The sequence below is a fragment of the Coregonus clupeaformis genome, chromosome 30 (genome assembly GCF_020615455.1).
Source record: "Coregonus clupeaformis isolate EN_2021a chromosome 30, ASM2061545v1, whole genome shotgun sequence".
In the NCBI taxonomy this organism is placed as follows: domain Eukaryota; kingdom Metazoa; phylum Chordata; class Actinopteri; order Salmoniformes; family Salmonidae; genus Coregonus; species Coregonus clupeaformis.
In genome coordinates this window covers 50,828-62,959 of record NC_059221.1, presented here as the reverse complement: position 1 = coordinate 62,959, position 12,132 = coordinate 50,828, and the positions used below count along the sequence as shown (strand labels likewise).

The 12,132-nt window shown below is 42.0% G+C and overlaps 1 protein-coding gene across 1 annotated transcript; it reads left to right on the top strand.

The window, feature by feature from the left end:
- The first annotated feature begins 1,945 nt into the window (after positions 1-1,945).
- LOC121546779 (RING finger protein 223-like) lies at positions 1,946-12,126 on the top strand. The gene is made up of 2 exons (XM_041858016.2): positions 1,946-2,283; positions 10,805-12,126. Exon 2 carries the CDS (start codon positions 10,905-10,907, stop codon positions 11,625-11,627), a length of 723 nt encoding a protein of 240 aa, XP_041713950.2. The 5' UTR covers positions 1,946-2,283; positions 10,805-10,904; the 3' UTR covers positions 11,628-12,126.
- Positions 12,127-12,132: the final 6 nt, after the last annotated feature.

Here is a 12,132-nt window from a genome sequence, read left to right as displayed (position 1 = left end):
CAAGCCCCCACACCTCAGCAACCAATAAATGACTGTGGTGATATGAAACAGCAGTATTTGTATTCCAGTTACTAAATAACAGGTGGGCTACACCTGTTATCACTAGGCCAAGGTATTGCTAATGGCCCAGACCCATGTCACCATGAACTGCCATGTGTTATTAAAACAGACACGGTTACCTGAAGCAAGCGGATATGTGATGTACCGTTTTCAATTACCCACCTTGTGATACAACCACTTTTTCAGGATGGATGTCTTGATTATAACAGCACTCTCTTATAAAAGAAATGCTATCTCAATGAGAATAACCTGTATAAATAGAGGTTAAATAATGAAATAAATCAGTGTTTTGGATGATGTTGTGTCGAATAGAAGTTAATGGTAAATAATTAATAGTGTTATTTTGGAGTCACTTTTATTGTAAATAAGAATAGAATATGTTTCTGAACACTTCTACATTAATGTGGATGCTACCATCATTATGGGTAAACATGAATGAATCGTGAATAATGATAAGTAAGACATTTACAGAGGCATGAATATAATACCACCAAAAAAAGCTAACCTCCCCTGTTATTGGTAATGGTGAGAGGTTAATATGTTTTAGGGGTAAGATCTTTGTTCCTCTGTAACTTTCTCACTCATCATTATTCACGATTCATTCACGATATTATATTCTTATTTACAATAAAAGTGACAATGCATTATTTACCATTAATTTCTATTGGACACAACATAATCTGAAACACAACCAAAACAAACTGCAAATGCATCCAACAAGTTTGTAGTCACAAGTTTGATGTAGTCATTGTGTGCTAGGAATATGGGACCGAATACTAATACTTGAATACACTATAATTGAATTTGTCCAGATATTTATGACACCTTCAAAATGGGGTGACTAGATACATAAAGTGCTTTCATTTCTAAATGAATAAAAATATATTTATGAAACTACCCTCAAATAAAAGGTGACATTCTGTACTGTCGCCTCATATAACACATTTGATCTCAAATTCAAAATGCTGGAGAATAGAGCCAAATTAAACATTTTAGCTTCACTGTCCAAATAGTGTTCTTAATGGAATGCTGTTAATAGTAGGGCCCCTAGGATTGCAACATTCCGGTAACTTTCAAAAAATGCAGAGATTTTCCAGAAATCATGGTTGGAGGATTCCGGATTTCCTGCTTATTTCCTCCAGTTTCCAGGAATCTTCCAACTGGGAGTTCTGGAAAACCTGGGAATTTTGGGAAAGTTACCGGAATTTTGCAACCCTAAGGGGACCCAGGTAAACTTTCATGTGGAACCACAAATTAGTGTCTAAAGCAGAAGGGACTGCAATGAGCTCGTCAATGCATTGTCAATGACAAAAGCAGTCTATAAGAGATGTGTTGTGACAGTATAAACCCATTCATATGGTGTAATGCGCTGTGAATCTTATACTATTTTATAACCCTTGATTTTGACTTTCTTGAGATATGGCTCATACTATGTAAGCCTGAAGTGTGATCACACACAGTAGATGGGAAGGCCCTGAGAACAGTTACATAGGGTGCTACCACCCAGCCTATCTCAACACTCCCAACCTTACCTTTCATAGGGTAAGAGCAGTAACAACATTTGATTTGATTTGAGAATCTCAGTGTGTTTGTGCATGAGTGTGTTGGTGGGAGATAAGAGAGACAGAAGGAGCAGGACAGAGAAAGAGAGGAAAAGGGAGAGAGAGCGGGAAGGAGAGGGGGAGTAAGGAAAGAGGGTGAAAGGGAGTATAAGGTAGAGAGGCAAGAATGTGTGTTTCACTCCTCATGGAGTCTCCTTAGCCTATCCCTATCCCTATCCCCTCCCCTCCCCTCCCCCTCCCCCCACCCCTTCAGACACTCCCTCAAGGCCACCTTTTTGTTCCCCTGCCTATCAGTGTCATTTACACAGAGAGCTGAAAAGGGAGTCGGAAGAGTAGGGCAGGTGAGAGACGACCAACGGACACAGAGAGAGAAGGACCCCCAGGCTAATGCAAACACCTCATGCTACTGTGAAGGCTTTGTGAGAGCACACCTGCAGCTTGCTTGACTTCCATTTGTTTAGCCTAGCTCCCAATGACCATGGAACACATAGCTGTAGAGTGATCCCCACAATTCACACCTCCTCCGTGGGACCCCCAGTCATCCAACTTGGCCTGAAGATGTGTTTTTGTCTACAGAAGGGAGAATCGATCAGGAAATACCTGTAATACACTACAAAGACAAAGAGAGAGAGGGTCATCTGACAATATTATCACTATACAGGTAAGAGCAAACTTTAGCAGGAACTTTTTAACTTTTGCTGACCTTAGCTTGTATGTATACAGTGCAAACATATGAGTTTGCCCCAACTGATACATAGGATAAAACATGTTGTTTTAGATTGTTTTCACATGTGGTCAATTAACTTAATATCAGAGCAAGTTTTTCAGCAGAACTGCATGCTGTTGCACACCTCACGTTTCTGAGGATCAAGTTACATTTACTTTGCAATTGGTGAACAGGTAGAGCAGCAATGGAAGGGAAAGGCAGTTTAACTGCCTATGCACCAGATGACCTCAAAATACACACTGCTGAAGAACACAAAGGCCACGCTCAGGGGCGGACAGGCCATCTGGCATTTCGGGCAAATGCCAGATGGGCTGGTCCATTTTTAGCCAAGTGGGCCTGTCTCGTTTTTGTTTTGCGCAAAATGAGTATTATCTGGCTAATAATGGGGGTCACAAGGAAAAAAATGAGCCAGTGTGGGGGCCTCAAGGGATTTTTTTTGGCTGTTGTGGGGGCCACAAAGAAAACAAATGGTCCGTTGTGTTAGAAATGCCAGAGCTGATTTCTGGTCCCAGTCCACCTCTGGCCACGCTAGTCAGTTGAAAACAACAGCTGCTGCCCTAAAAAGTCAACACATTACTCTACATGCTTTGCTTCATAGAATTGTAGGCACTGTAGCCTACTGTACTTACCTTAGCTTACCATTTAAAAAGGAAGACTTGGTAACAATTTAAAATAGCTATTATGAATAAGCATTGATAAACTATTTATAAACTGTTAATAAATAAGTATTTAATTAATTGTAAACATTTATACGCATTTATAATGGTTTATTCGTGAAAGACATTATCAAATGTTACCGAAGACTTTAAACAAGCTAAAATTCCACTCTGAGAATCGGAAAAACACAACACTTAACACTCAACAACACAAAATATCTCAGCTCAGGCAACATGTATAGATTTGGAGGCAGTCACAAAACCGGGTCACTCGGCTAAGCTGGCGATAGGGCGAAAACGTGCCACTGATAGCCAAAGCGGGTCGTATAGATAGAGACAGGGCAGGCAGGGAGGAAGGTTTCAAACTTCAGGGAGCACTAGTGTGCAAGGCAAAACAAAGGCTCTCCTTCCTCATGCTCCTGTGGTAGATAATCAGGTCCGACTTGCCTGACAAAGATTATATCAATGACTAACTGTCAGTGGTCCCGCACGTTAACATGTGCCCGTAAGCACTGATATGTGGTCAGTGTTGTGGAATGTTGACTGTTAAATAAACCTGATTGTTCCAGTTAGGAGTTAGGGAGGGTAAGCTGATCCTAGATCTGTGCTTGGGGGATAACTTCTACCTGAAGTGCAAACAGTGGATTGGGATCGTGGGAGGATAACGTTAACAGTGGTATAACAAGTTTAACAAAGGTTGGAATTAAAACCCATAGGCCACAGATAAACTGCAGATATTCTCACTTGGTCTACTTAGTTGATTGTTTTACATTGTTTCCAACATCAAAGCAGTTGCTACATTGTAGTTTGCGTAGGGAGTTAGGGGATCCATCGCGACTTCTTTTGATGGCCTCCAATTGTTTCTGTGTCTGACATGGTGGTGTGTGTGAGAGAGAGAGATACTCTAGATAGAGATAGACGAGAGAGAGAGAGAGAGAGAGAGAGAGAGAGAGAGAGAGAGCGAGAGAGAGGGGAGGCCTGGGCAGAGGCTGGCCCTGGAGGAATGCCAACGGTAGATGGAGCAATGAGAGGAGAGGAAGAACAAGCAGACACATTGTACCAGCCGGCTGGCAGAGCTGGGGCCGGACAGAGAGGGGTTGGGCTGCCCTCTCAGGGCATGGCGAGGGGGAACACATGCAACGAAACTCACCCCCCTTCCCCTTGGCAATTTTCCTATTTTGTTGCCTTACAACCTAGAATTAAAATATATTTTGGGGGGGGGTTGTATCATTTGATTTACACAACATGCCTACCACTTTGAAGAAGCAAAATATTTTTTGGTGTGAAACAAACAAGAAATAAGACAAAAAACAGAAAACTTGAGCATACATAACTATTCACCCACCCCCCCAAAGTCAATACTTTGTGGAGCCACCTTTTGCTGCAATTAAGCTGCAAGTCTCTTGGGGTATGTCTCTATAAGCTTGGCACATCTAGCCACTGGGATTTTTGCAAAACTGCTCCAGCTCCTTCAAGTTGGATGGGTTCCGCTAGTGTACAGCAATCTTTAAGTCATACCACAGATTCTCAATTGGATTGAGGTTTGGGCTTTGACTAGGCCATTCCAAGACATTTCAATGTTTCCCCTTAAACCACTCGAGTGTTGCTTTAGCAGTATGCTTAGGGTCATAGTCCTGCTGGAAGGTGAACCTCCGTCCCAGTCTCAAATCTCTGGAAGACTGAAACAGTTTTCCCTCAAGAATTTCCCTGAATTTAGCAGCATCCCATCATTCCTTCAATTCTGACCAGTTTCCCAGTCCCTGCCGATGAAAAACATCCCCACAGCATGTGCTGCCAACACCATGCTTCACTGTGGGGATGGTGTTCTCGGGGTGATGAGAGGTGTTGGGTTTGCGCCAAACATAGTGTTTTCCTTGATGGCCAAAAAGCTCAATTTTAGTCTCATCTGACCAGAGTACCTTCTTCCATATGTTTGGGGAGTCTCCCACATGCCTTTTGGTGAACACCAAACGTGTTTGCTTATTTTTTTCTTTAAGCAATGTCTTTTTTATGGCCACTCTTCCATAAAGCCCAGCTCTGTGGAGTGTATGGCTTAAAGTGGTCCAATGGACGGATACTCCAATCTCCGCTGTGGAGCTTTGCAGCTCCTTCAGGGTTATCTTTGGTCTCTTTGTTGCCTCTGATTAATGCCCTCTATGCCTGGTCCGTGAGTTTTGGTGGGCGGCCCTCTCTTGGCAGGTTTGTTGTGGGGCCCATATTCTTTCTATTTTTTAATAATGGATTGAATGGTGCTCCGTGGGATGTTCAAAGTTTCGGATATTTCTTTATAACCCAACTCTGATCTGTACTTCTCCACAACTTTGTCACTGACCTGTTTGGAGAGCTCCTTGGTCTTCATGGTGCCGCTTGCTTGGTGGTGCCCCTTGCTTAGTGGTGTTGAAGACTCTGGGGCCTTTCAGAACAGGTGTATATATACTGAGATCATGTGACAGATCATGTGACACAGGTGGACTTTATTTAACTAAATATGTGACTTCTGAAGGTAATTGGTTGCACCAGATCTTATTTAGGGGCTTCATAGCAAAGGGGGTGAATACATATGCACGCACCACCTTTCCGTTATTTATTTTGTAGAATTTTTTGAAAAAAGATATTTTTTTCATTTCATTTCACCAGTTTGGACTATTTTGTGTATGTCCATTTCATGAAATCCAAATAAAAATCAATTTAAATTACAGGTTGTAATGCAACAAAATAGGAAAAAACGCCAAGGGGGATGAAGACTTTTACAAGGCACTGTATCACCTGTCCTGAACCTACTAGCTACATACCTATCCTGCATTAGAGGAACACAGGTGTCGATCACACCCGAACCAATACCAGAAAGTTTGTCATTTGTCAGGAAGTAGCATATGTAGTTACAGTGTCTTCTGAAAGTATTCACACCCCTTGACTTTCTCCACATTTTGTGGTGTTACAGCCTGGATTTTGATTATATTGAAACCTGGTTCAGTCTGCTTTCTACCAGACACTGGGAGATGAATTCCCCTTTCACAGGACAATAACCTTAAACACAAGGCCAAATATACACCAGAGTTGCTTACCAAGAAGACAGTGAATGTTACTGAGTGGCTGAGTTACAGTTTTGACTTAAATCTGCTTGAAAATCTATGGCAAGACTTGAAAATGGTTGTCTAGCAATAATCAGCAACCAATTTGACAGAGCTTGAATAATTTTTTTAAGAATAATGGGCAAATGTTGCACAATCCAGGTGTGGAAAGCTCTTAAAGACTTAACCAGAAAGACTCGCTGCCAAAGGTCATTCTAACATGTATTGACTCAGAGTATACAATACTGGATGGCTAATGGTTGTGGTACAATAGTGGTGGTGCTATAACACTGTCTGTCTGTTGGTCAGACTGATGGCTGGGTGGGTGACTTTGAGGCTCTGGCCAGAGGGAGGTCTCTGTGAAGAGTGCTCGTGCTGACGTCTGCAAAAACAGGGAATAACAAAGAGCTCTGTGTCCATCCCTAGTACTGCCTGATGAGAGTCCCACATAACTGTTCCCCCCTCACTATAAAGATGCTTTCAACAGCTGGGCCTCATTCAGCCAGTGCACAGAGTTTGTGAAATCCTCAGATATAGATCAGATAGGTTTCCAGATCGCCCTCGTAAAATACATTTCTTAACTCAAGGAAATTTCCTGGTTAAATAAAAGTGAAATAAACGATATACAGCACCAGTCAAAAGTTTGGACACACCTACTCCTTCAAGGGTTATTCTTTATTTTTACTATTTTCTACATTGTAAAATAATAGTGAAGACATCAACACTATGAAATTACACATGGAATCATGTAGTAACCAAAAAAGTGTTTAACAAATCAAGATATATTTAACATTTGAGATTCTTCAAATAGCCACCCTTTGCCTTGATGACAGCTTTGCACACTCTTGGCATTCTCTCAACCAGCTTCACCTGGAATACAGTCTTGAAGGAGTTCCCACATATGCTGAGCACTTGTTGGCTGCTTTTCGTTCAGCCGTCCGACTCATCCCAAACCATCTCAATTGGGTTGAGGTCGGGAGATTGTGAAGGCCAGGTCATCTGATGCAGCACTCCATCACTCTCCTTCTTGGTAAAATAGCCCTTACACAGCCTGGAGGTGTGTTGGGTCATTGTCCTGTTGAAAAACATATGATAGTCCCACTAAGCCCAAACCAGATGGGATGGCGTATCGCTGCAGAATGCTGTGGTAGCCATGCTGGTTAAGTGTGCCTTGAATTCTAAATAAATCAGTGTCACCAGCAAAGCACCCCCACACCATAACACCTCCTCCTCCATGCTTTACGGTGGGAACTACACATGCAGAGATCATCCGTTCACCCACAAAGACATGACTGTTGGAACCAAAAATCTCCAATTTGGACTCCAGACCAAAGGACACATTTCCACCGGTCTAATGTCCATTGCTCGTGTTTCTTGGCCCAAGCAAGTCTCTTCTTCTTATTGGTGTCCTTCAGTAGTGGTTTATTTGCAGCAATTCGACCATGAAGGCCTGATTCACACAGTCCCCTCTGAACAGTTGATGTTGAGATGTGTCTGTTACTTGAACTCTGTGAAGCATTTATTTGGGCTGCAATTTCTGAGGCTAGTAACTCTAATGAACTTATCCTCTGCAGCAGAGGTAACTCTGGATCCTCCAATCCTGTGGCGGTCCTCATGAGAGCCAGTTTCATCATAGCGCTTGATGGTTTTTGCGACTGCACTTGAAGACATTTCAAAGTTCTTGAAATGTTCCGTATTGACTGACCTTCATGTCTTAAAGTAATGATGGACTGTCATTTCTCTTTGCTTATTTGAGCTGTTTTTGCCATAATATGGACTTGGACTTTTACCAAATAGGGCAATCTTCTGTATACCCCCCTACCTTGTCACAACACAACTGATTGGCTCAAACGCATTAAGAAGGAAATAAATTCCACACATTAACTTTTAAGAAGGCACACCTGTTAATTGAAATATATTTTGATTTGTTTAACACCATTTTGGTTACTACATGATTCCATATGTGTTATTTCATAGTTTTGATGTCTCCACTATTATTCTACAATGTAAAAAAGAGTAAAAATAAAGAAAAACCCTTGAATGAGTAGGTGTGTCCAAACTTTTGACTGGTAGTGTAAATATATATTATGTAGAACAGAAATGCCTCTGAACAATTTTGTCAGCTCTATTCATCACATTTCTATCTGCAACGTTTCACAACGTTTCCCTGATGAATGTTGCCCAGGAGATGCAAGAGGTTGCCCAAGGACTTTACAGTGGGTTTAGTTTGTAGTAAGCAATGATTTATATAAACCCTGGATTGCTGACGCTATGTATTGGCCGTTGAGTGACTTTGAAGCTACCGGTCGGCCATATTTTTTTATGTTCAGCTCACATAATATAATTTAAAAGTATGCATTAAGGTGTCTGTAATAGAATAAATGTATCAATGTAAATGCTTCCAAAATAGAGGAGTCCCAAGATGGCTGCGCGGTGGCTTCAATACAGCGCCCCAATATGACAGAGCTGAAATGTGGGTGGTTCTGAACACCTCCTGAGTCCGTGTTCCAGCTATAGACTTTCTGTTGCCCTGGATCCGCCCATAGCAGCCACACGCCTCTGCGGTAGATGGGAGCTGTGCTAAAGCGCAGTTTGTGAGACAACATCCCGAAATAGGTTGTTCTCATGAAAACATCTCCAAAGTCCAAACGGTTTGAGCTACAGACTATGACCCCATCATGGAAAGCTTAGACTCTCACAAACACGCACGGGTTGTCTGTTTTGCTCGATGGTCACAGCTGCACAGGACTCGTTAGAATGTAAGGGTTTTTCTCCATAGAAGATCTTAAAGAAGTATTGCATTGTGATAATTAGGGGTTCAGCAGCAAAGCTGGTGAAACCCTATTGTATTTGTTCAAGTTCATTATTGTTATTATTATTATGTTCCTTTATCTGCTTTTTTGGTGAAAAAAATGTAAACTCCTGTGAGATGAAAAGGCCCAGGATTGTGCAACTTAGCAACACGGTAAAGGCCCAAGTTCAATACCATGCCAATAACAAGCAACTGAAAATGCTAACTTTGAAAGGTCAGCCCCCGCACCCGTGTAACCTAGAGTCATGAAGTTTAGTCCATAGGTCCCTCTCCTCCTAAGAAACTAATTTGCCTCAAGAACCCATAAAGTCCGCTATGATGGATTTTCCACCATTTTGAATTTGGTGAAAAACACGCTACTCCTCTGACACCGAATGGCGACCTTGGCAAAACTTGATATATGGCATCTATGGACAAAGGTCTGTAAACACACTATAATCCAGGCTAGAACGTCAAACAACATAGTATGTCAAACTGACCAATAACCATTTACGTGGGCATGGTTTGCACATAAATGCATATATATCAGTCACGGATATTCGTAATGTAACGAAACTTGGTACACATGTTCCAAACACTGTGAAGACTCAATATACGCAAGCACATTCATATCGACTACACGTTGGCACTATAACGGGTACATCTCTTGATCGGTTTGACTCAAATTTACCACACATGCTCAAGGATATGAGTCTAGCTAACCTGTAAAATATGGTTGAGTTTGGCCACATTGTGGCACTGTTGGACAGGAAAAAACATTAATGCAAGCTCATTTGCTCATTGCGGCCATATTGTTTAAGCTAGAGTTTTGGAAAATTTGGTTCCGATCGGTCCTGCGGTTCTGGAAAAGAAGACGTTTAAAGTAGTCAACATCATTGAAAATTGTCCAAAATACATCAAAAGCAAATAATATTGCATGATCAGTTTGATTTTGAGTTCTGATATTTGGCAAGCGTGGTAAATAGTACAGAAGTAACTCGTCCTAGGGCAATGTGTCCAATTTGTCCTGATGGTGGCACAGTGGGCACACAGCGTAACCCCGTTAATTCCGGATGTTTTCCTGAGCTTTTTATAGCTCCCAAACAGACTTCAAACACTTACAGACAGATCACAGACATGGGTATAAGACAATGGGTGAGGTTTTGTGGATATAACAGTCAATTTCATACATCTCTGCCCAGGAAATAGTGTCTATTATACAGTTATAGAGTCATTTAGTTGCTGTCACAAACTCCAAATTGAACACAGTTGTCACATACTATTTGAATGTTCATATCCCACTGAGCCAACATTTTCTGTACTTACATTATTCATATAAATGTTTTTTTAAATCAGGTTTTTGTTTGGCGGACCACATTCTTGTAGTCATAGTATTCAATTAATCTCATGAATGTAACATTTTATGTCAAAACGTTTTTCATTCTACTTGTAGCCCTGGTTATGCTAAAAGGAAAACAGTAAAGCACTTCAATGTGAGGCTAAATATGAGGGCTTGACAAGCAGATACATGAAATTAGTGACATAAATGGACTGATAGGCTGATTTGGCTTGGGACTGATATATATATAATATGTTTAAAAATACATTCAATTTATACACATTAAATTCCACCAAATGCTGGATTATTTGTGACTACTTTGAGTGTAATATGAATCTCCTTACATTAGGTCAGAAGGTAATCATATTCTGAAGGGAATAACCTAATGGTATTGGAACTCTGCCTGCATGGGGACATAAACCTTTATGACCTACTTTATAATATGCTCTTGAATGAAATCATGTTAACCATTTGGGATTATGTACACACTGTGTGATGTTAAAAATAGATTTTACACAGTTCTAGTAAAATAACGGGCCAGACACCATCTGAACACGTCATTAAAATATAAATAATCTGGATTTTCATTCATTCTCAGATAATCCACACCAAAAACAAAGAAGAGTAAGGGGGAAAAGAGGGAGTACCAATCAAAAGACCAAAGAAAGGGAGAAAATAATACAGAACACCCCTTCAAGATGGCGCAGATCCCTCAGGTGTGGCACACCAAGGTGATGCCCCAGGAAGAGAATGTGGACCTGAACAAAATGGTTGCTTTTGGTAGCCAACCCGAGTGCTCCATCTGCTACAACACCTACGACAATGTCTTCAAGACGCCCAAGCTGCTGGAGTGCACCCACACCTTCTGCCTTGAGTGCCTATCGCGCCTCATGGCCATTTCGCTAGGAGAGCAGGAAGGAAGCGGCAGCAGCAAGATCCCTTGTCCATTCTGCCGCCACCCTACCCTCCTAACCGAGGAGGGTCCGCCTGCCCTGGCCACCAGCCAGGAGGTACTGTGTAAACTGCCCAGCCACCAGCAGCACGAGGAACCTGTGTGGCTGGATGGGGAGAAGCTGTGCTACAAGCGGCCACTGGAGGCCGACCCCGGAACATCCAGCTCCACCTCGGCCTTCTGCATCTGCATCGACATCGGGGCCAGCAAGGCAGACGAGGTCCCTGCTCAGACGCGGCCCCAGCACATGGGCTTCCTGGAGCGGCTGAACAACTGGAAGCGGCTGCTGCTCTTCATCGTGTTGATGGTGCTGCTGGTGGTCATGGTGCTGTGGCCCCTGCAGTGCATTTTCACCACAGGCAATTTGCGCTGCATGCCACGCTCCCTGGGCTCAGTACACGGCTTCACCACCACCACCGCTACCCCATTCGCCAGGATACACCGTCTCACAAAGGGTGCCTTTAATTAAAACACATGTATGTAGTAGGCCGGATACCTGGTTCACAAGCCCACAGATCCCCAGAGTGCTCATTGAAAAGCACAAGGCCATGTGGTTAAGGCCCACGACTGAATCAAAGAAGACTGAATATAGCACTAGATGGTGAGAGACTCTGCACACTCCATCCCAATTGTTTTAACAATTGATAATGGCGTGCTCAGCGTCATTATTCTGACAAGAAAGTTACAAATAACATTCCTATTGAAATTCATACATTAATTCCAATCCTTGCACTTTGATTAACTAATATTGTTTGAGATTATCCTTAACATTTTTATTTTGCTGTAACAATATAATATGTGGATAAAATGCGTTGTAATATTCAGACACAATCTGGGTGAAATCTATTAATATATACACTATCAGATTTGTTGGCCACAGTGCAACAGTATAGTCTGACAGCTAGGTGATTTTTTTTCAAACCAAATACAGTGGGGAAAAAAAGTATTTAGTCAGCCACCAATTGTGCAAGTGC